The sequence below is a fragment of the Lynx canadensis genome, chromosome C1, assembly GCF_007474595.2.
Source record: "Lynx canadensis isolate LIC74 chromosome C1, mLynCan4.pri.v2, whole genome shotgun sequence".
Taxonomy (NCBI): domain Eukaryota; kingdom Metazoa; phylum Chordata; class Mammalia; order Carnivora; family Felidae; genus Lynx; species Lynx canadensis.
The window spans coordinates 25,103,978-25,127,238 of NC_044310.1; the positions used below are offsets into that span (position 1 = coordinate 25,103,978).

The window sequence follows — 23,261 nt, forward strand, 5'->3', positions numbered from 1 at the left end:
CTTGCTAGTGTCCCAGCAATACTTGTATGGAATTCAATAAGGACCCAAGCACAGTGGAACTCAGAATTAATCAAATCTTCTCGCAAGGAGCTGGAGAGGTTCACTCCGTTCTTTCCGTTCAGGAGCTCCCAGGTCTTGTGTCTGCTGTAGCCAGGGGCTGCTGGGGGCCAAGGGGGCAGCACCAGCTCTAGGAGGTCCCTTTCCCTGAGGCTGCCCAGACGGAGGGAGAAGAGCCCAGACAGGACACACAGGTCCTCTGCCTGGCCCACCAGCCCCGGCCACAGTCCTACTATACAGATTCACCTGCTCCTCCCTGTATTTGGTGCCCCTTTAGACCTGGGTTTCTGGCAGCTGGTGTAGTGGACTTTGGGGTCAGACCCACCTGGGTTAGCATCCTGACTCCACACTTACGGTGTGGCTTACGTCTCTTCAACCTTTCTGGGCTTCTGTTTTCTCATTTATAAAACAGGAATAACGATACCTACATTTTGGGTTGTTGTAAGGTCTAGAAATGATACACCTAAAGTGTCAGGCACAGAGAAGAAACTCAACACAAGGCAGCCATGAGTTTTTGGACACTGGGATAGGCCTGCTCTGCTGTATCAGCACCTTCCCAATGCTGCCGACTCGGCATCTCCGTCTGGGCTACAGCCTCGCTTCTCTTCTCTTTGTCACTTGACAGCCAGACCTGACCTTAGACTCAAGGCCAGATTCCTGCTCTACCTCTCCCAACCCACCCTTCCTTCCCCAGTGCTGCCCAGGACCCAGAATGACTTTTTAACTCACTGGGTTTAGAACTCAATAAAATTCTGTTGGAAAAAATAAACTGATTTCCAAAGTACTTCTTAAGATGTTTTTCTGCCCTTGGGGTAATCCTTGCTGTCACTTTTGCAGGAGAACAGCCAGTTGCGGACGGCTGGTTTCTACACACTGACCACCTAACACACTCGCCGCCTCCTCGCACAGGGCCGGCGGGGCGTGCAGCCTCCTCTTCACCTCTTCTCTGTGTTTGTGGGGAGCAGGGCGGGGGGGCATCTTTCACACACATTTCTCTTTTTTTAACTTCCGCGGTCTCTTCGCAGGACTCAAATGAAGGAGAGGCATGTGTGTCTGTGTGTGCTCGGCCCCCCTCCCCCCCACAGCCACAAGATGCTTTGCTGTTTTAAATCCATAAGCTTCCTGTGTCCGTCTGCAGCCCCTCTTCTGTACTGCCCCGAAGTCGGGGCCCAGCGGGAGTCTTCTCTGGGGTGGCGGGTGCAGGTGGTGGCGGGGTGAGGACCCAAGTCCCAGCAGTAGCAGACACGGGCAGAGAGACAGACGAAGATGGGCACCGGGCACTGTGCTCAGGGGGCTGACGGCCTGTCCCCTGGACAACTGGGGACAAACGGATCGCGCGGGGATTGTAAATGAGAGGGGCGGGCAGGGTGAGGTGGGGAGCGGAAGCAGGCGAGAGAAAAGAGGCAAAGCAAAGAGGAATAAAGGGGAAAGAAGGAAATTAGTTACCTTGACCTTTGATCTTCCCGAACCCGAGAGTGGGTATAGGTGGGGAACACCCACAGCAGGACATACATTTTCCCAATACTGTCTTCTTCCCCTGGCGGTTCGACTTACCCACTAGGCACAGGAGACCCAATGCCTAGGGGCCACCACAGTGGGCTCACTTAGGGGCCCAGGAAAATGTTTTTCAAGATCCAATTCTTTCAAAATCGGAATAATAATGGACCTGTAATAATCAGTCCGGACTGAGTTCTATTCAGCTTTGTAACACACTGTTGTAAGGTACCATGTTTAATATACATTTTTTAATGGAAGAAAAGGGCCCATGAAAGCCCATAGCACAGCCCTGCACCCTGCCCCCTCACTCACTGACCCCACAGGCCTCCATGAATTGCCTATTTGGGTTCTTATTTTAATTTCAGCTGTTCTTTTAGGCATTATTTGAATTTATCACCTAATTACTCGTTCTAAAGACGGGTGTGTGTGTTCACATGGTTTTTCACACATCGCCTCCATGAACTAAGAGCAGCTTTCTCTGTGTTTTCGCTGTGCTCCTGCTCTGGGCAGGACAAGGTGGGCCCCTTGCCAGAAGAGCCCGCTGTGGAGAGCTGTGGGCTGGGCGGAATATTCAGAGGCCCTGAATGCTCATGATGAGTGATGCTGAGGGCTGCTGAACTGCACATGACCCAGAGGTGACACACTGTGCACACAGGCACGGGGACCCAGTGGAGCCTGAGGTAGGGAGCAGGGGTTGGGGTGGGGGGGGATATGCAGGTCAGAGGGCATTCTGGTTTCTTCCTTATATTGTTCAGTAATTCAGCAACTCGAAATTCAGAGTCATTACTGATCACTGGTGAGGCCTGATTTATGTCATTGGAAGGGATTTTACCTTTTCTTTTTTGCTTCTATTTGTATGAGTTCTGAGTAGGAAAAAGTACACAGGGATCATAGACATGAAACCTCAGAACTAATTCTGGAATTCTGGAATAATTTCTCTTCCTTTAAATGTTTGTTTCAGATGGATGTAAAAGGATGCAGAAAAGCTCAATAATTTAATTATTTGCACTCAATAGTTGCCTTTATGTATTCTGAAAATAATTTTCATCTCATGTATAAATTATCTCAATACCTACAATTTTAAGCTTAGACCTAAGCAAGAGAAATACTCTAGAGGAGAAAGTGGACTCAAAGAAGGAAGGGGAGAATTGGAGGCAGGCAGGGATCGTGTCAGCCCATCTATCATGCTCTAGGTGATGGTTAATTTGATATGTCAACCTGCCAAGGCTCTGGTCAAACACTAGTTGTTTGGTCAAACACCAGTCTAAATGTTGCTGTGAAGGAATTTTTTGGGTGTGTTAACATTTAAATCAGTAGACTGAGTAAAGCAGATTACCCACCCCACGGAGGTGGGCCTCATCCAATCAGTTGAATGCCCGAGAAGAAAAGATTGAAGTCCCTGAAGAGAAAGTTATTCTGTCTCCGTATGGCCATTGGATCAAGATTAAATCAACTCCTGATGGAATTTCCAGCCTGCAGGCCTGCCCTGTGGATTTCAGACTTGCCAGGCCCACAATCATGTGAACCAGTCCCTTAAACTAAATCTCTCTCTCTCTCTCCCTGTATATATACAATATACATGCGTCTCTATATGGATATCTCTATATATCTAGATATACGTATACATACATCTTTCTATGTGGATATAGATATTTAGATGTTTATAGAGAGATAAGCATATATGTGTATATACATATACACACATAGATAGGTATGTATATCTTAGGTATGTGTTATGTGTGTATACATCTCTCTCTCTCTCTGGAGACCCCTCACTAATACATTCCACTTAGATATTTTGCCAAGCCCAAAGGGCTAAGAGCACAGTCTCTGGAGTCCGCCTGCCTGGGGTTGGATGGATTGGATTGTGACCCTGCTCCTTATTAGGCGTGTGATCTTGGCCAAATGAATTCCTTTCTCTACCTCGTTTTCCCATCTAATGGGGACAAAGACAGGGCACAGGGAAGCGCCCCGCTCAGGGTCTGGCGCCCCACGGCACTCAGGGCATAGGCTCCTCCCACTGGACGCGGCTGTGGGAGCACGTGTCTCCGCTACGCTACGCGACTGCCTCCCACGCCCCCTCTCACCGGCTGCCGGAGGCGGGGCTCTCGGTGGCGGCGGCGGTGGCAGCCAGGCCTGGTGGCTATACGGCTGTGCACACTGTACTGACTGTGAACTCCGCCTCGGTGGCCATGATGTCTGTGGGCTGGATGTTGCGGTCGTACATTGGGTTCTCAAATGTGGCCCGAACGTTTGTGTTCTCGTGGCCGGCGTAGCCATTGAACGGAACTTTGGGTCTTCTCCTGGGAATGAGAGAGAGAGAGTGACCAAAACGTCAAAAGAGGGAGAGGCTCAGGGGTGTGAACGGGGAGAGGAGGGAGTAGGAAGTTCTGTCTTCCTTTCCCAAGATGACAGCTCTCCTGGGCCGGGGAGGCTGTGGGCGGGCTGGGGTGGGTGATGGGCCTGCATGCCCCCCTCCCCCCATGCCGCCTTCTTCCCCTGTACCTGTGCTTGTAGAGATACAGCACGAAGCCTGCAATGATGAGGGCGACGAAAGGCACCAGGATTGCGGCTGCCACCGAGCTGCTGTTGGAAGCAAAGTGGCGGCCGATGGACTCGGGGTCGGACTCCAGCAGCCTGAGGTCTGCAAAGTCCCAGAGCATAAACCTCAGCTCACAGCACACGATCTGAGGGGACGGCCCCAGTGGGAGGTGTGGCCGTGGCTAGGGATGTCACCTTCTGCAGCTGCCTCCCCTCACACTCAGACATTCCCCGGGGAGAAGACTCCCCACACCAGTCTATCAGGTCATATGCAAAGGACAGCCATCAGTCCTGGGGGAGCCCATCTGCCAGAGAACCTAAAACCGTGTGGCAGGATAAAATCTTACAGGGTGTTGCCCTTCAGAAGTTTCGAAACTTCTTTTGTCTACCAGAGCCTTTTATCAGATAGAAGCTTACAAGGAAGCCACAACAGAAAACAGGTGAGGGCGAGCTGCTCTGGTGGGGGTGGGGGAGGGGGACAGGAGATGCTGAGCAGCCTGGGGACCGTCTCCCCTCCTCTGCTCTGGCCCTCCCAGCACAAGGCTGGGAGGACTCTGGAGACCATGGGGAGGCAACACTGCCTGCTTAGTGGCTCCAAGAGGGCACAGGTCTGCCTCGGGAGACAGGGAGTCAGCGGTGAAGGCCAACTCTGGTGTGTGGCGCTGAGGGGCCAGGGGACCGAGGGACTGCGTGCGTCGGGAGGAGACAGAGGTCTTACTCCACGCTGCTCACAAGGGGGAGCTAAGAATACCTCTGGGGCAGGAACAGTGTGGAGTGGGAACCAGGGAAACAGATTAGGAGAAGCTTCCTAAAGGTCAGAGCTGCGAGAAACGCAGGCAGAGCCCCTGGGAATGGTGGGTGTCAGTACCCAGATGTGTGGAGCTGACCCTTGAGCGCCCATGACTGCCTCCTGCCTCCCCTTCCACCACTTCTGAGAAGCCAGGTGCCCTCCTCCGACTAGAGTCTGAGGCTCTGACCGGGAGGCTCTGGGTCAAGGCCAGCGAGGAAGTGAGGACATTGGATGCCAATGATGTGTAGCAGTCAGGGTAAAGATGCTAGGGGAGAACCATCTTTCGGGACTGCTCGGGGTTGGAAAGGGCACTGTGAGTAAAGGCACCCCTGATAACCCCACGTCTGCTTGTTCGGGGTGTCTGTGTGATGCCCAAGGGCTGGCTGGGTGGTGTTGCAGGCATCTGTATCTGAGACCCAATGTCCCTTAAGCTGGGGGTCTCAACTTCAGGCTGGGCCTTGACACTGTTTGGCTAAGATTGAGCGTATTATGTCTATGCGCTTGTTTCTGGGGACATATTTCATAGCCTTTATCAGAATCTCAAAGGTGGCCATGGCCCCCAAATGGTTAAGGATCCCTGGATCTGGCTGTTGAACGTCAATCCCTTGCCCCAGCACTCAAGTGTCTCCCCTGCCCCACGAGCACACCCTTCCAGGGGACCAATGCTAGTTACCAAGTCTTTGAAAGCCGAACTGTCCAAAGCCTTGGCCCTTGACGGAGCCTTGGTAGATGAAGGTACCTCCGGGGGACTCTGAGGAGACCTGTGAGGGTGAGGGCAGAGTCAGTGAGATGGGGGCATTGGACACAAAGCCCGTGTGCTGCTCAGCTGAGGGCATGCTTTGAGGATGTTTGGCTACTGCACGCCTCCCAGCTCCTGCTCCATCCCCAAGGTGGGGTCCTCCGTCCACTGTGCTCTAGGCGGACTGTGCCATCTGTGCCCCAAACCACGCACGGGTGGCCACAGAAGTAGGCCTGATGGTTGGCTGTTGTCCTAAGCTGCTCCAGCGGCTTGGCCCTCCAGAGCTCCATTTGCTTCTAGCCCATGGCCTGTACTCCTAGCCCCATCCATCTCCTAACTTTGACCCTTGTTCTCTATGGTGACCCTCCCAGCATAGTAGGGTCTGTTGTTCTTGCACGGCTTTTGGACTACTGCTATTGAAGCATCCGGGTCTTCGCTACCCAATGGGGTATCCAAGGGGGGTCCACAGGCTACTCTCAAGAATACCAAGGAACTAACCAGATGTGCCAGCCCTTGGGGGAAGCCACTTGCTTCTCCTTACATGTTTAAGTAAGCTCTATGCCCAGCGTGGGGCTTGAACTCTTGACCCTGAGATCAAGAGTCTCATGCTGTACTGACTAAGCCAGCCAGGTGCCCCTCTCCTTATGTATTTGAAAAGCAAAGTCACAAATCCACAGTCGTCCACCTGCTGTCTTGTCCCTGAGGATGCACCCTGACTCCTCAGCTCTCTGCTACTCTGGCCTCTGTGACCTCTCCCTCCTTCCCGGCCTTCCATTTCTAGCATCAAAGATCCAAGACAGGGAAGCCAAAGGTGTGATATGTGACATGATGCTCAACTCCCCTCCTGTGAAACTGGAAGAGGAGCATCACTGTGGACCTGCCTTCTGCCTTCAGAATGCCCTAGAATGCGTTAAGTCTTCCCCCACAAAAGAAGGCAAGGAAGCCGTGTCTCCTCCCCTACGTCTTGGTCTTCTAGCTGTGCTAAATCATCTGTAATCCGCATCCTCAAATGTGAGTGGATATTTGAGGTAGTCACCTGGGACCCACCACCTTTTCCCATGTCCCGGCACCATGTCATTACCTCCAGCTTGCTTGAATTCACTCTTACACCGCTGACCTCTAGTTCCTTGCTTTCTGCTCTAACATCAGAGCCTACTCCCTATCACTCAGATGTGCTGGCCCTCTGGACACTCAGCCTCCTGGTCCCTTTATCTTTTCCTTTACCCACTTCACGAGCAGGCGAGGGCTCCCTTGCTCCCTGTCCTCGTCCCAAAGAACCCCCCCCCCCCAAGTTTCCATGTTGATCCTACGAGTTTCCACTCTCTTCTCCCCCATTCCCTGCCAGTGATCTGGGAATCAGGGGTGGGGATAGGGCACAGGGAGGTCAAGGGCAGATTTTGCTGAACTTACATGCCCATCTAAAGCCCAGTGGTCATCTTTGAACTTATTCACAAAGATCTCCGCAGGTCCTGTGATCTGGTAAACCTGGAGCAGGAGATGGAAATCTTCTTTCTTGTAAATTCCTGGGAAAAGAAAGTTCAGAGAGTAGACTAAAGATCTGGAAAAATCCCCAAACCCATATTTGTGGGGATGTGGGTGTGACTGTCCTGGTGAAATTTCACATGTAGATGTTGATATAAACATTCCATACATAACCATAAGTAGGTAAGTATAGTGTTGCCCATGAGTTTGTGTGGGCTGAATGAGAGGATGTGCACGAATGTGCAAATGTGTGTTACTGACCACTAAATCACTGGCCTGTGATTGTGACCCTTTTAAAACATGCACATGGCGGAATAAAGTGAATAGGACTTTGGATACGTTAATGTGTCAGTTAACACATGAGTATGTTTTACAATTCGATGGGTGTGGGAATGCAGGAGGCACGTACACGGGGTTATGTGCACATCTTTATGACTATGTCTTACAGCAGATGAGTGAAACTGACTGCTCAGCTGTGCTGGTATGTGCACGCATGAATGGGCGGATATGAGTGCACGTGGGTTGTGTATTAACATGTGCCTTCATTTGCTCACGCATGCCTTTATCTTTGCATTTGTTTTCTGAGAGATTTAGTTTTCTGATTATAGGAAGATTGAAAATTGGGGAAATTTTGGAAAATGCAGAGATGCAGGAAGAAAATCACAATCATTCCTGGTATCACTAAGAAATTGCCCCTGTTCACGTTTTGGTCTAATTACTTCCAGCTTTCTTTCTTATGAATGTAATTTTTCCTTTAAAAACTGGAGTCACATTTAACGTGCACTACGATAGGTCCATTTTCCCCCATACTGGCAAGCTATTTTATCTATCAGATCTCTTATAATTAATACATCCATTTCATTAATTTTGGACAATTTTCTCCTTCCAGTTTTGATATGATACAAATGGCCCTGTTATGTGAACATCCTTTATTCATAAATGTTTGACTCCCTCCATAGCTACTTTTTATGAAAAAAATTCCTAGAAATATAATTAATGGCTTCACTAATTTTAAAAGATCTTGACACAAGTTTCCAAACTGTTTTCTAGAATTGCCCTGTTTCATACTTTGGCCCTCACCGCATCAGTGTCTTCACTTGACCTTGACCAGCACTAAAGTTTATCACTTTAAAAAAAAATCTTAGGGGAATAAGTAGAAAATGGCATTTTGTGTTTACTTTCAGTTTTTTGATTACTGCTGAAACGTGTACTTTCTTTTGTTTATTGTCTGTCTGTATTTTGGCTTCTGGGAGTTCTCTGTCCCTATTTTTGGTTCAGTTTTAGAGATATTGGTCTCTTTCCTCTTTAGTTAGGAGTGCTTTTATGTTCAAGTTATTGTTTGTTATCTAACCACTTCATTTTAGTCCCAGTGGTTTTATCATGCAAGCAAAAATGAATAGACACATTATTTGCCTGCTCCCCACCAGACAAGGACAGGAGGACGCCATGAGAGTAGACACATTCTTGCAGAGGGCGTGGGCCCCCCCACCCCTGCCACACCCAGGCTTTCAAGGGGGTGGCCTGCTCCTTACCAGCCAAGTGCACTTCCACTCCACTGTGGTCGATCATGGTGGCGTTGACCTTGCTGTTGACAACCTGGAAGCCAGTCACTCTGAGCATGGCTGGCTGCTTCTTCCCCTGGTACTCATAGGCCCCTTTCCATAGGGAATTCTTGGCAAAAACATCACCAGGAACTAGAGGAATTGGGGAGCAGATATGAGAGGGACTTACATATGTGTTGATTGGATTGCGGCCACCTGATGGTTGATCCCAGTTCACTCACTGAGATTGTTTTCCCCCAACACCTAACACAGAGGAGGATGGTGGAGTGCTCGAGTCCTCTTGTGATCCAGAATGGAATTAGAGCTGAATATGATGCCAAATCTAGTTTCCTTCTTGTATAACACACTAATGTGGTACATAAAAGAATAAAGTTTGAAAAAGGATATGATAGTCTATAATAGTCTTGCACTGGTCGGGCCACACCTGTAGTTATGTGCCCAGTTATGGACATCACACTTTGAAAGATACAATACCTGTATTAAAAATGTAACCATTTCCAGGAAGCTCCCTAGGCAGGACTTGGGTCTTTGTGTCTGTATGACCACATACTGGGTTGGGGGGTGGGGGCTGGGCTTGTGGTAATCAATGGCTCCAGAGCTCGAAGCTCTGGATGTGTTTCTGGAAAGCTTGGGCTCTCTCTTCTGGATGAGGTTTTTGTTTCCTTTCCTTCCTTCACTTCCTCCTGAAGTCTGTTTGGGGTGGGGAAACCCGTTTGGCTCTGTAGACAGTTTTCACATCCTTTCACTGAGTACTTAGAAAGTCATGTGTAACTAGGTGAAGGAAGCAACACCAGTTTCTTGAGCCAGAGATCTGAACCATACCTACCGGAGGCCTGGGTGAGTGGTGGTTCCCGGGCAGTGTTGATGGGTCTCCCACTAGGCCGCACCTCTGCTGGGGAAAGAGAAAGGAGGGAAATAGGTTCAGCCTCTGGTCTACACTCTACTAGAGAAATAATGGCCACCTCTCTGACATTAGGTCAATGGTTTCTTTGAGATCTTGTTTTGGACTTGTCCTCTTTAGACTGGGAGTGGATACTTTGATGGTCTGGTGATGCTATGGGCCCCTCTCAGAATAATCAAACGTAAAGAGTTAAAGGGAAATCCATTCCATCGATTATAGTCATTGAAATACTAAACAAAGAACTAGGATGCAGGGAATATGTGATTCTTTACTACTGCATTAAGTAACAGGATCTGGCAGCAGGTCCAGTCACTACCCTAATGTTTCATTAGGAACATCAGTCAGGAACATATGCAATATTTCACGATATCAGCGAGAATGATAATATAATATGAAAATCTCTGCAATTTTTACTGGTTACAAAGTTATAGGTGTTGTAAACACTGTTTTGGGTTTTTGTCTACATTCCAAATGAAAGGAAATGCTAAGTTTCAGTAAAGGGTAAAGGAAAATAAAGTTATTTTCCCACCCTGGTACAGAGATCTGCCGAACGTCCCTACGGATGACCCTAGTTTGAACAGCCCTGTCCTGGACTGTTTCTACTTTCCTCCCAGATGCCTGGCACCGAGGAGGACCTTCCACCAATCAAAAGCGAACTCCTTGAGCACTGGTGGGGGTTTCAGTGGAGTGCTTCCCTCCTTTGGAGTGAGGATATGAAGACTAAGAAGCCCCCAACAGCTGCTCCGTCTGGCACTATGAACTGCAATTCTCAGCCCTACTTTCCCGGCATCCACACCACATCCCCCCCAACCTATGAGATGCTCAAGGAGAAGCACGAGGTGGCTGTACTTGGGGTGGCCCAGGGCTTGGATCCCATGGCAACCACCACGATCGGCATTCACAGCAAAACCTCTGTGCGTGATCACATCATCTGGTCCCTGTTCAACATAGTCTTTGTGAACTTGTGCTGCCTGGGCTACTCTGTGAAGCCCAGGGACTGGAAGAGGGTGGGTGATGTGACAGAGGCCCAGGCCTATGACTCTGCCACCGAGTGCCTGCACATCCAGCACCTGGTCTTGGGCCTCCTTCTGATTGTTATATTCACCATTATTTTTGTCACTGGCTCACTGATGATTCTCTAAGCAATTTCAGAGATCATAAAAGGTTATGGAGCTTCCTAGTAGCTGCCCATGGCCTGAGGCTGTCACCCCTTTCACAGCAGTTTATATACACATCAGTCTACAACTGAATCCAATGAAGCACTTATGTGTGTGGGAAATAAAAGACTGAGAAGCCCTCACAGGCGAAAGCACGTGCAAAAGCACAAGTTTTGGGCCTGAGCCATACAGTCTAGGTTCAGGTCCCAGTAGTGCTACTTAATGCTGTGTGACCTTGACTAGTTACTTTACCACTCAGAGTCTCTGTCTCCTCATTGGAAACATGGGCAAATACTGAAATACATGGGCACATACCTTATAGGTCTGTGATAAATAAATGAGGTGACAGTCAGCCAATGTTAATGTCTTTCCTTATTTGACACAGAAACAACAGAAATATCTGTCTTGTCACCAAGGAAGGGCTGACTCTCCCTACTGTCTCTTTTAGGAGGCCAGGGTTTTAGCATAATCCTTCTGACTCTGGAGGTTAGCTTATGTTTGTGTTTGCAAAAGGCTGTGGAGAAACTTTCCACAATGACTCAGTAAAAGCAAATTTATGAACAAAATGCCTTTAATTGTCTTAGGTTTTATAAGATGAGGGAGTGAGAGGGAGAAAGGATTTTATGGGCCAGGATCTATGCTAGGCCATGTATTTCATGTTATTTCACTTACCCCTGCTCTCAAAACTGTGAGGTAGAGGGGTACCTGTGTGGCTTAGTTGGCTAAGTGTCCAACTCTTGATTTTGGTTCAGATCATGATCTCACAGTTTGTGAGATCGAGCTCTATGTCAGGCTCTGCGCTGACAGTGCAGAACCTGCTTGGGATTCTCTCTCTTCCTCTCTATCTGCCCCTCCCCTGCTCATGCTTTCTCTCAAAATAAGTAAATAACATGAAACATTTTAATGAAAAAAACCTGTGAGGTAGAGATTATTGTCTCCATTTTATAGAAGAGAAACCCACTAAGGGGCAGAGAGGTGAAGAGGCTTGCCCAAGGTCACACAGGAAGGGACAGGTAAAATTCAACTGCATCTAAAGCATTTTGTGTTTTTATATATAAGTACACGGTAACATCAAAAACAATGAAGTACTTAAGAATAAATGTAACCAAGGAAGTGCAAGACTTATATGCTGAAAATGACAAACCATCATTAGAAGGAATTAAAGATTTAAATGAATGGGAAGACATTCCATGTTCATGGACTGGAAGACTTAATATAGCTCAGACGGCAACACTCCCCCAACTGACCTACAGATTTACCACAATCCCTGTCAAAATCCCAGCTGTCTGCTTTGCAGAATTTCAAAATCCAGTCCTAAAATTCATCTAGAAATAAAAGGGGCCCAGAAGAGCCAAAACAATCCTGAAAAAGAAGCACAAAAAGGAAGATGTACACTTCCCAACTTCAAAATTTATTACAAAGCTATTGTAATCAGACCTGTGGTGATGTCATAGAGGCAGTTACACGGCTCAGTGGATAAAATGGAGGATCCAGATATAAGCTCACATATTTATGGTCAAGTGATCTTTGATAAGGGTACCAAGACAGTTCAATGAAGAATAGTGAAGAATAGTTTTTCCAATAAATGGTGCTGGGATAACTGGATAGCCACATGCAAAAGAATGAATTTGGACCCCAAACAACCACCCGCACCAAAAAAACCCCACAAAATAAACCTAAATGTAAGAGCTAAACTATAAAGCTCTTAGAAGAAAACACAGGCATAAGTTTTCATGACCTTGGATTTGGCAGTGGTTTCTTAGATATGATAGGAAAGCACAAACAAGCAAAGAAAATATAGATAAATTGGAGTTCACTAAAATTAAAAACTTTTGTGTTCAAAAGGACATCAAAAGAAGGTAAAAAAAGTCCAAACTTATTGCATTGTATTCATTACATATGTGCAGTTTAATGTACAAATTATATCTCAATAAGGCTGTAAAAAATACCTCCCACATTTGAAAAAACAATGTAACACAGGACTAAAGTGGAGCTTAAAATTGACAGTCTAATTTCATTTTAGGTGAGGAATGAAATAAAGGATAAAGTACTATAAACTTAACAAAAAATAAAGAAAGTGAAAGACCACCCGTAAAATTGGAGAAAATATGTGCAAATCTTGTATCTGATAAGGGTCTTATATTCTAGATATATAAAGAACTCTTGAAGAGACTCCAGAGCAAGATGGTGACATAGAAGGCTCCTGAATTCCCTCCCCCCACCCCCCACGCCATGGACACACTGAATGTACAGCTACACAAGGTTCAACAGTAAGAGTTCAAGTAAAAGAAGAGATCTAAACAAAAAAGCATATAAATGTATAAAGCTCACTGATAAAGATAGATGGTTACATTCAGAATACTCTAATACTGTAATTGTGGTGGGTAAATCAGTCATAACGCTAGTGTAAAGGTTAAAAGACAAAAGTGTTAAAAGTAACTATAACTATAATAATTTGTTAATGAATACACAATATAAAAAGATGTCAATTGTGATCTCAAAAACATAAAATGTAGGAAGGGAGTGTAAAAACGTAGAGCTTTTGTATGCACTCAAAGTTAAGTTGTTATTTGCTCTAAAAGACTGCTACAAGATGTTTTATGTAAGCCTCACAGTAAACACAAAACAAAAACCTATAGTTGATACACAAAAAGAGGAAGGAATCAAAATGTACCACTACAGAAACTCATCAAATTCCAAAGGAAGAGAGTGAGAAAAGAAGAAAGCAACTACAAAGCAGCCAGAAAAAAATTAAGAAAATGGCAATAGGAAGTTCATACTTATAAAAAATTACTTATTTTTTTATAATTAAAAATTTTTTATTATTTATTTTTGAGAGAGAGAGACAGAGTGTGAGTGGGGGCAGGGGCAGAGAGAGAGGGAGACACAGAATCAGAAGCAGGCTCCAGACTCTGAGCTGTCAGCACAGAGCTGGATGTGGGGCTTGAACTCATGAACTACGAGATCATGACCTGAGCTGAAGTTGGATGCTTAACCAACTAAGTCACCCAGGCGCCCCTGTAATTTTTTTAAATGTTTATTTATTTTTGAGAGAGACAGAGAGTGTGTGAGCAGGGGAGGGGTAAAAAGAAAGGGAGACAGAATCAGAAGCAGGCTCTGAGCTATCAGCACAGAGTCTCATGTGGGGCTCGAACTCATGAACCGTGAGATCATGACCCGAGCCAAAGTTGAACCCTTAACCGACTGAGACACCCAGGGGTCCCTCAAAAATTACTTTAAATGTAAATGGACTAAATTCTCCAATCCAAACACAGAGAGCGGTTGAGTGGACAAAACAAAAACCAAACAAAAACTCCAGACCCAACTATATGCTGCCTACAAGAGACTGACTTTTAAGGACATGTAGCTGAAAAGGAAGTGAAGGAAAAAGATGTTCCATGCAAATGGAAACCAACAGCGGAGCAAGCTATATTTATATAGACAGAATAGACTTCAAGCCAAAAACCGTAACAAGAGAGAAAGAAGTTCATTAGATAATGATAAAGGGTTAATTCATCACGAGGATATAACAGTTATAAATATTTATGCACCCAACATCAAGACACCTAAATATATAAAGCAAATATTAACAAATCTGTGGGGAGAAGCAGACAGCAATACAATAACAGTAGAGGAGTTCAATACCTCACTTTCGACAACAGATAGATCATCCAGACAGTAAATCAGTAAGAAAACACTGGACCTAAACTAAACATGAGATCAGATGGACTTAATGGACATTTACAGAACATTCCACCCAACGGCAGCCGAATATACATTCTCCTCAAGTGCACAGGGAACATTCTCCAGGACAGAGCATATGTTGGCCTACAAAATAATTCTTAATAAATCTAAGAAGATAGAGATCATACCAAGCATCTCTTCTGGCCACAATGATATAAAACTAGAAATCAATTATAAGAAAAAAAGTGGAAAATTCACAAATATGTGGATTATATACCATGTTCCTGAGCAACCAATGGACTGAAGAAGAAATCAAAAGGGAAATCAAAAACTATCTTGAGACAAATGATAATGGGGACAGAATTTCTGTTGGGGAAGATGAAAGTGTCCTGGAGAAGGTGGTGATGGTTGCACACAGTATGGTAAATGCACTTAATGCCACTGAGCTGTGCACTTAAAAATGGTTCATTTGGTATATTTTATATTATGACCATATTATCACAATGAGAACTTAAATGTACTCTAGAAGAGTTCACTACCACATATGGAGAACAAATACTACTTTTCATAAGTAAAATAAACGTACAACACTTCATGCAGTGAAAATACAAGAATAGTATTACATTCTGGCCCTGATAAAGGCTCTGACTCTGACACTTTCTCTCCCTGAGGGGCAGAACTGCAAAGTACTTAGGAACAGGAATTCTGAAGTTAGGTCTTCAGGATCTGAATCTCAGCACTTTTCCTTTACCAGCTGGTGACCCTGGGCATGTTGCTTAACTTCTCTGTGTCTCAGTTTCCTCATATGTTAAATCTGAATAGCCCCTGCCTCTTAGGATGATTGTTAAGGATTAAATGAGTTAGCGCACACAAAGTGCTTAGACTACTTAGCACCTGAAATATGGTGAGATCAGCATCTGTAGGAGAGTTTAATGCCGTTCCAGCACCAAACTGATCCTTTATCCTTGCTTGACCCTTCTGTTAAGCCTGGACTCAGATCACCTTCTCCAGGAAGCCTTCCCTGGTTTCTCTCCTCCCCTACTTAGGCTGAATTGGTCCTCTTCCTCCTCATCCCCACGGCATTCAGTGCATTGCCATGTTCCTGAAGGTTCGGTTACATTTGATAATGTGTCTTCTGCAGCTGAACGTGAGCTATTTTAGGGCAGGGTCTGTGTCTTTCACCTTCCAATTCCCTATCCCTAGCACAGGCATGTGTGGTGATAATGCTCAATAAACAGAATGAATGAATGAAGATGAGGGGGAGGGAGGTCTGGGGCATTTTGGTAATACCAAGGGATCTGTGGGTGGGTGCTGTTTTATCAAGGTTATACTATGTGTAACGAGTTATTCTGGTTTGGTGGAAATATAATCCTGGGAGAAGGTAGCAAAATAAAATTTGGGATGGCCTTACCCTGTGCCTCTCTAGACTGACATCTCCTAGAGGCTCAATACCTCAGAAAATCAGAAGCAGGATCCAGCTCCTGGAAATCACATCTCTTCCTTCCTTTTTAAGAAATATTTATTTATTTTGAGAGGCAGAGAGAGAAAAAATGAGAGCGGGGGGAGGGGCAGAGAGAGAGAAAGGGAGAGAATCCCAAGCAGGCTCTACACTGTCGGCAGAGAGCCTGACGTGGGGCTTGAACCCACAGACCGTGAGATCATGACCTGAGCTGAAATCGAGAGGTGGAGGCTTAACCAACCGAACCACCCGGGCACCCCTCTTCCTTCTCTGTTGCCGTCTTCCCCCCAAGCTCAGCTGTCACCTTTGGCCTCCCCTGCTGGAGAAGTTCACCGAGCAGGCACACTCACCCAGGCAGATGGGTGGTTTGCCTGTCCAGCTGCCATCTGCTTTGCAGGTGCGGTGCTCGGAGCCACCCTTGAGGGAGAAGCCCTCCTGGCAGGAATAGATGAGGGTGTAGCCCATGGAGGGCAAGTCCAGGGCCCCAACGTTGGCATGGGTTGGCGTCTCTGGCTGCTTGCAGTGGTGGGCTGGACGAGAGGAAAGATGGTGTTGGGCCTGGGGGATTAGGGTCCTCAGAAGGCCTTCTGCCCATTCCTGTTCCTAGATGGAACATCCCCTTCCTTTGCTTTCTAGGCCCCTTTCATGTCCAGCATGCCCTCCCCACATCTCCCCTCCACCCCAGCCTTGATGTCTATACAGATGGCTACGACGGAGGTGATGTAGATACTGGCTTAGTCAGTCTGGAGGGACTGCAGCACTCTTCCTGAGGGAAGAGGAATAATCATGATCAAAAGCCTGCAATCTTTCATCCTGAGGGCTGACCTTGTAGCAGTTCGTTTTTGCTGCCACTGGAAAGTTCTTTCTTTTTTGCTAAGGCATAGGAATTGCCTTCCAGTATCAGAAAGGCTTTTGTGTGGCAGTGTCTTCCGTGAGGCCCCAAGGGATAAGGACTACAAAGAGCGCAGTATTGGTCCCAATGAGAAGTCATGAGCTCCCCGTCATCCAGAACGTCTGAGCACGGCCCAGGCGCCCAGCTGGGGGAGATAACGTGTTGCCAAGAGGCACCATCGTGGGATGCAGGTGAAGTCTGCACTCACGGACACAGTCGGGTGGGGTTCCGCTCCAGGTCAGGTTAGGAAGGCAGGTCCTGGTGGTGGAGCCCTGAAGCAAGTAACCTTTTTGACAGCGGAAGAGCACTGTGCTTCCGACCTGTGGGGAGGAGGGAAGGTTCCTTGATCACTTTCTGCCCAGCGATGCTTCACACCCTGTCGCTTGACTACTTACTTTCGCGTGACCGAGCTCCTACCCACACCTCTCTCTCCACCTGCAACATCCTACTTCCACTTCTCTGCCCGGTTAAATATTATTTACCCCCTTTGAGGCAGCTTCCACTCCGCCTTTTCCGCAAGCCCTCACCCAGGCCCCGGAGCCAGATCAATGCTGTTACTGGAAGCATCACTCTCCGCTGTGGCGGACAGAGTGCCTGACTCAGAATCAGAAGATCGTGATCAGAGTTGCGGCTTCCATGTCTACTCACTGAGTGACAGGCTGAAGGGGACTGTATGCCTTAGTCTTCTGGTGGAGAGCGTGGGTGACCAGCCCTGCCACGCCTACAGCACAGTGTTGTGACACTCAAATGCAGTGGTGGATTTGAAAGCATTTTATACACTGCACGAAACAGAATCACTGCTTGTGCGTGTCTCTTTCTTCTACGAATTGATACATTCCATAAGGAAGGAAGACTTGTCTTCTCTCCAGATAGCTGCATCTGGCACTTGCTTTGTAAGTATCTGTCGGACGGAATTGCCACCTTCCTGCCATCTAAGTCTCTGCTCAGTTGTTTTCCCCATCCTCACCCTCCACCAGCCCTCACTGTCCAACTCTACACCCCTGCAGCCACCGACTCCATCTCTCCCTCTGCCCTCTGCGTGGCATGGCGGGGTCAGATCAGCTTCCTAAGTCGCAACTCGGATTTCACTATTTCCCAGCTAAGAACACTCACGTGTCCCTATTACGTACAGGAGCAAATTCAATCGCAAAGTGAAACTCTTGACTCGCACTCCCTTCCTCCAGGCCTCACTGCTGTGTCTTAAATTTCATCATCTCATTCGGCAACGGCACCTCTGTCCATCCAGTTGTGCAAATCAAAACCCTCAAGACAGCCTTGATTCCTCCCTTTGCTTCAGCCTCTCCCTCCAATCCAACAAGTCCTCTGGTTCTGTCTACAAAGCCCACCCCGACCCCTTCACTTCTCCCCGTGTCACTGTCACTCCTCCTTCCTCCTGAGCCACTGCAACAGCATCCTACTTGTCTGGTGCCTCCCTCCTTAACCCCCACCATTCACTCTCTCCACAGCGTGCAAATGCTGGATCAGAATCACCTTCAAATGGTTTCCTGTGACATTTAGAATAAAACCAAAAATGCTCACTGTGGCCTTGAGGGCCCTAGGTGACCTGGCCCATGGCTTTCTCTTCTCAAAAATTATCACGTGAGGGGCTCAGTTGGTTAAGCATCCGACTTCAGCTCAAGTCATGATCTCACAGTTTGTGGGTTTGAGCCCCACGTCAGGCTCTGTGCTGACAGCTCAGAGCCTGGAGCCTGCTTTGGATTGTGTCTCCCTCTCTCTCCCTGCCCCCCCCCCCAACCCCTGCTTGCTCTCTGTCTCGCTCTCAAAAATAAATAAACATTAAAAAAATTATCATGTGATATTTGATGCATGCAAAAGTCTATGTGGAACATATACAGAAATGATCTGTCATAAGGAACTGTACATCTTAAGTGGAGTGCACCCCTCCACGTAAGGGCTAGAAGGCTAGTGACATAGTTGTCACTATCTGTGTGCTCCTTCCCTGCCCTGTTCCTCTGCTCCCCCTCAGTGGTAACTACTACCTTGAATTTTGTTTTTAATTTCCTTGCTTTGTTAAAAAAGAATTCTATCACAAATAGGCACATATCTCTCTCAACGATGTTGTTCCTAGTTTTAATCTTTTTGAAATAGCATCATACCACCTTTGTCATTCCATACTATGTTTCTTTTCTTTTTTTTTTTAAGGTTTTTTTTAAAAATGTTTTTAATTTATTTTTGAGACAGAGAGAGACAGAGCATGAGCAGGGGAGGGGCAGAGAGAGAGGGAGACACAGAATCTGAAGCAGGCTCCAGGCTCCAAGCTGTCAGCACAGAGCCCGATGCAGGGTTCAAACTCATGAACCGCGAGATCATGACCCGAGTGGAAGCTGGACGCTTAACCGACTGAGCCACCCAGGCGCCCCATACTATGTTTCTTTTTTATTTTTATTTTTATTTATTTTTTTTTCCAACGTTTTTATTTATTTTTGGGACAGAGAGAGACAGAGCATGAACGGGGGAGGGTCAGAGAGAGAGGGAGACACAGAATCAGAAACAGGCTCCAGGCTCCGAGCCATCAGCCCAGAGCCCGACGCGGGGCTCGAACTCACGGAGCGCGAGATCGTGACCTGGCTGAAGTCGGACGCTTAACCGACTGCGCCACCCAGGCGCCCCCTATGTTTCTTTTTTAAAAAAAGTTTTCTAAATTTATTTTGAGACATGGACAGAGAGAGAGAGAGAGAGAGAGAGAGGGAGAGTGGGGAGGGGCAGGAAGAGAGGGAGAGAGAATCCTGAGCAGGCTCCACACTGTCAGTGCAGAGCCTGACACAGGGCTTGAACTCATGAACAGTGAGATCGTGACTTGGACTGATATTATGGGCTGATATTCAGAGTCGGGTGCTTAACCGACTGAGCCACTGGGGCTCCCCCATGACTGCATTGCGTAGAGCTGTAGTGCATTCATCTGCCCTGCTAATACACCATTGTGTGACTTTACCACAATTTTTCTCATGTTTTGGTAACATGTGCAAGAGTGTCTTTGGGGTTAGTTTCCAGGAATGGAGCTCTTGGGTCACAGCATGTGTGAATATTTAACTTGATAAGACAGTGTCCCGTTTCCAAACCTCACCCAGCTCTCTGGCCTCTTCTCCTCTGTTCACAATGCTCCGGACTTGCTGGCTCGCCCACCTACCAGTCCTCCAACCTGCTAAGCACTCCCCTGCCTTGACACCCCTCTGCACTGGCCGCTCCCTCTGCCAGAAATACCCACCCAGCTCTGCCCAGGGCTGGCCCTTCTCATCACACAGGCCACAGTTCAAGTTCAGGAGGCCTCTTCCCTCACCCCGCTTCCTAAAATAGCAACCCACCCCATCACACCCCTTTATATTATATGGTACGTAGTGCTTATTGTTGTCAGAAATTATCCTGTTTATTGTCACCAAATGGAGAGCTTCCTAGAGCGGGCACCTGGCCTGTCCTGTTCCCACTGTATTCCTAGCACCTGGAGAGGTTATGCCGCTAAATATTTGTTAAATGAATGCAGATTGAGTGAATGAGTCACATTCCTTGGCTGGATCCCAATGTGCCATTTCTTCTGGGCACATCTTGGGCTCCAGTTAATCGTCCCGCCTTGAACGCACCCGTACTTTCCTGCTTCCTGTTCTCTATTCTGTGCGTCCCATCCACGGCTGTACAAATCCCTTCCTTCTCCTTGAAGCTCATTCTGAGATGTGTCCATGAAGCCTGTATTCTCCTGGAAGGTGTCCATGGAGCCTGCCTCCCGTGTGGCATCTGCTCGCTCCTGCCACTCTGTCTAAGCCCTGTGTCTGTGAGTAGGGGATATGTGCCGTGAGGACAGAAGGTTATCTGTCTCACTCATTTCTGTCTTTCCATAACCACCCGCCCCAACTACATAGGCCTGCTGGGAAGTGGTGTTGTCAGTATGTGAGAATCTGCTCTCCCACATCAGGTTTTCGGATTGGTGTAAGTGCCTTCTGTTTCTGAATGGGCTCCTGTGTGGCACGGTTCAAAGAGGAAGAACGCTTCCTGTCTCCAGCTTCCAAGGTTTTGTGTCCCACTGGTGCTGCCCCAGGGAAGATCCCTGAGTCTTTCGAGGCTGACAGCGATGTGAAGGGACAGGAGGCAGGACGGCCCGATCTTGGCTGACCTCATTACCTGGTATCCCTGGGAATTGTTCTGTATCCCAAACTGCGGCACACCGGGGTCTGCGCACATGGTCAGCGTTGGGTCTGGATTGCAAAACAGAGAAACAGACCACACGGGCACTGAAGCTTTCATCGCCTCCGCTCACTCTGAGAAATAGGGGTAGGAGGGGAAAATGGAGCCAGATCCTGCCTTCCCCACCTGTTGGTATCTCCACCCGAGTCATACCCCCGGGGTTTTTGTGATCCCCGGCAGCAAGTTCACTCTGGCTATTTCAATATCACACCCTGCTTTAAGAAGCTCAGAGGAGGACTTGTTCCCTTTTGCAAATGAGAGCACTGAAGACAGGGAAGGAAAGGCATCATCTTGGGCCTGAGAGAAGGATGCCCACCAGCTGGGACACTCTGCCCCAGACCACCTCTTACCTATGCAGCTGGGCTGGGTGCCACTCCACGTCCCATCTGACTGGCAAAACCTCCGTGGTGAGCCCACCAGCACCAGAGGGGGCTGGCAGGAGAAGGAGACAGACGACCTGTAGGAGAAGCCTCGGTCCTCTCTCCTCCCACGGGCTGGGACGCCAGGATCTCCGCAGAACACGGCTGGAAAGACGAAGGGAGAAAGGCAGGTCTGAGTTGCTTTCTAGAACCCAGTCTGCCACCCCAGGCTGGCTTTCCTCCTGGTTCTACTTGAACTCTGCACACAGGGGCAGCCCCGGGTAAAAGATCACACTTGCCTCTCACACCTGCTGCCGTGTGCTTCCTCTCCTTTCCATATTCAAACTGCTTGTTAATAATCCCCCAAGTAATGAAGTAATGTTCTAGGAAGTGTAGAACACTGAGAAAAAATAAGCTAAAACTCACTACCGAAACTTTTTTTCCACTTTGATGCTCATTCTCTTCTAGCCTACGCTCGGCTGTATGTAACCTTGTGCGTGGCTGTGAACCCGATGTCCAAGTGTTGTAAACCCTGCTTTGTTTGCTTATTAGCCTGTAAACACTCTCCACGTTAACGACACCGTTATCACAACTGGCCACATATGCAATGAAAGGTTGTGCCATAACTGTAGTTTATCATAGCTAATCATTTGTATTAGGTATTTTCTATTATTATAACCTTAGATGTTATAGGGCTATTCTTTCCCTGGTAGTGTTTTCTTAGGGGGATTCTCTAGGACTTTGTATGTTTAAAGGTTTAAACGTGTTTACGGGTCTTGACGTGGACTGGAAATGGCTTTCCAAAGAGTGTGCATTTAAGCTGCAGCGGGTAGTGTATGAATGTGCCCATTTCATTGAGGTCATCAGGGAGATTCACTAGAGAATGATTACCAAATTCAAATTGTGTGACAGCAAATAGAATAAAGGCAGGCCCCTCTTCTGTCCCTTCAGCTCACTGTCTTAAGCGTTTGCATACATAGTTTACTAAAAATTCTTATTTCCTTAGGACGTTGCAGAAACAGACCTGTGTTTTAAACGGGGTTGCCTGCAATAGTGATTTTGATGCCTTTTAAAATAAACACAGAGGGATTCTACCTGTAGTTTTGTTCTTAGAACCAATATACTTTTATTTATTAAAAATTTTTTTAAAATGTTTGTTTTTTTTTGAGGGAGAGAGCTCTTGAGCAGGGGAGAGGCAGAGAGAGAGGGAGACACAGAATCCAAAGCAAGCTCCAGGCTCCAAGCTTGTAAACACAGAGCCTGATGCGGGGCTTGAACCCACAAACTGGGAGATCGTGACCTGAGCCGAAGTCGGAGGCTTAGCCAGCGGAGCCACCCAGGCACCCTGAATCAATATACTTTGAAACAGCTATCAAGCCCAAAGATAATAAACAACCAGTGGTGTGTGGTGTGGTGTGAGTAGGCCCAGGGGACCGCCAGCACTCTTGTGTCGTGTTGGTCGGAAAGCACGCTCAACTTGCACTTCTTTTCTGCAAACACTTGCTGTGGCAGTTCTACGAATCGCCAAGCCCCGAACAAACCAGCTGCCGTGGGGAGCAGCCGGATGGGTCTTCACACTGTTAATGTGCTCCGCTTAAAAGAAAGGGCCTCATGTCGATCATATGTGGCTCTGAAGTTCCATTTATTGAAGCAGTCTAAAATGAAAAATTAAATTTTATGTCTATTCTTTTCTCCTGTCTTCAAAGTTCTAGTGGTGATAGCATGAGCTATAAATTTGAGTGAGAGTTTCAGAGAAAATTGGATCGATGATTGTTTTCAGACTAGACTTTGTCACTCACTCGCTATGTCAGTCCTTTTTCTGAGCCTCATCTTCCCCACCAGCCACCGGAGAAGGGACTTCTCCTGCCCACCTCCCAGGATATGTCGTTGTGAGCATCAGATGTGACCATGTGTGCAAATGTCCCTTGGGGAGGCAACACAAAGCAC

At 47.3% G+C, this 23,261-nt stretch overlaps 2 protein-coding genes across 2 annotated transcripts in view; one reads left to right on the forward strand and one right to left on the reverse strand.

Annotated features, from left to right (window-relative positions):
* Positions 1–1,301: 1,301 nt before the first annotated feature.
* CSMD2 (CUB and Sushi multiple domains 2) overlaps positions 1,302–23,261 on the reverse strand; it is a 607,194-nt gene continuing 585,234 nt past the window's right edge. Inside the window, exons 61-71 of the mRNA XM_030326876.2 lie at positions 21,306–21,479; positions 20,893–20,966; positions 16,970–17,081; positions 16,220–16,399; positions 9,495–9,557; positions 8,639–8,800; positions 7,035–7,147; positions 5,559–5,646; positions 4,060–4,198; positions 3,642–3,857; positions 1,302–1,374 (exon numbers count right to left, since the gene is read on the reverse strand). Of these exons, the coding sequence (XP_030182736.1) occupies positions 3,698–3,857; positions 4,060–4,198; positions 5,559–5,646; positions 7,035–7,147; positions 8,639–8,800; positions 9,495–9,557; positions 16,220–16,399; positions 16,970–17,081; positions 20,893–20,966; positions 21,306–21,479 (1,265 nt within the window). The 3' untranslated portion in view covers positions 1,302–1,374; positions 3,642–3,697. The remainder of the gene's footprint in view (positions 1,375–3,641; positions 3,858–4,059; positions 4,199–5,558; positions 5,647–7,034; positions 7,148–8,638; positions 8,801–9,494; positions 9,558–16,219; positions 16,400–16,969; positions 17,082–20,892; positions 20,967–21,305; positions 21,480–23,261) is intronic.
* On the forward strand, positions 10,325–10,711 carry LOC115521574 (interferon-induced transmembrane protein 3-like). Its single transcript, XM_032594252.1, has one exon. It carries the CDS (start codon positions 10,325–10,327, stop codon positions 10,709–10,711), a length of 387 nt encoding a protein of 128 aa, XP_032450143.1.

What these genes read in the sequence shown, in the direction of transcription:
- LOC115521574 (XM_032594252.1), top strand. Translation starts at nt 10,325, where the DNA reads ATGAACTGCAATTCTCAGCCCTACTTTCCCGGCATCCACACCACATCC.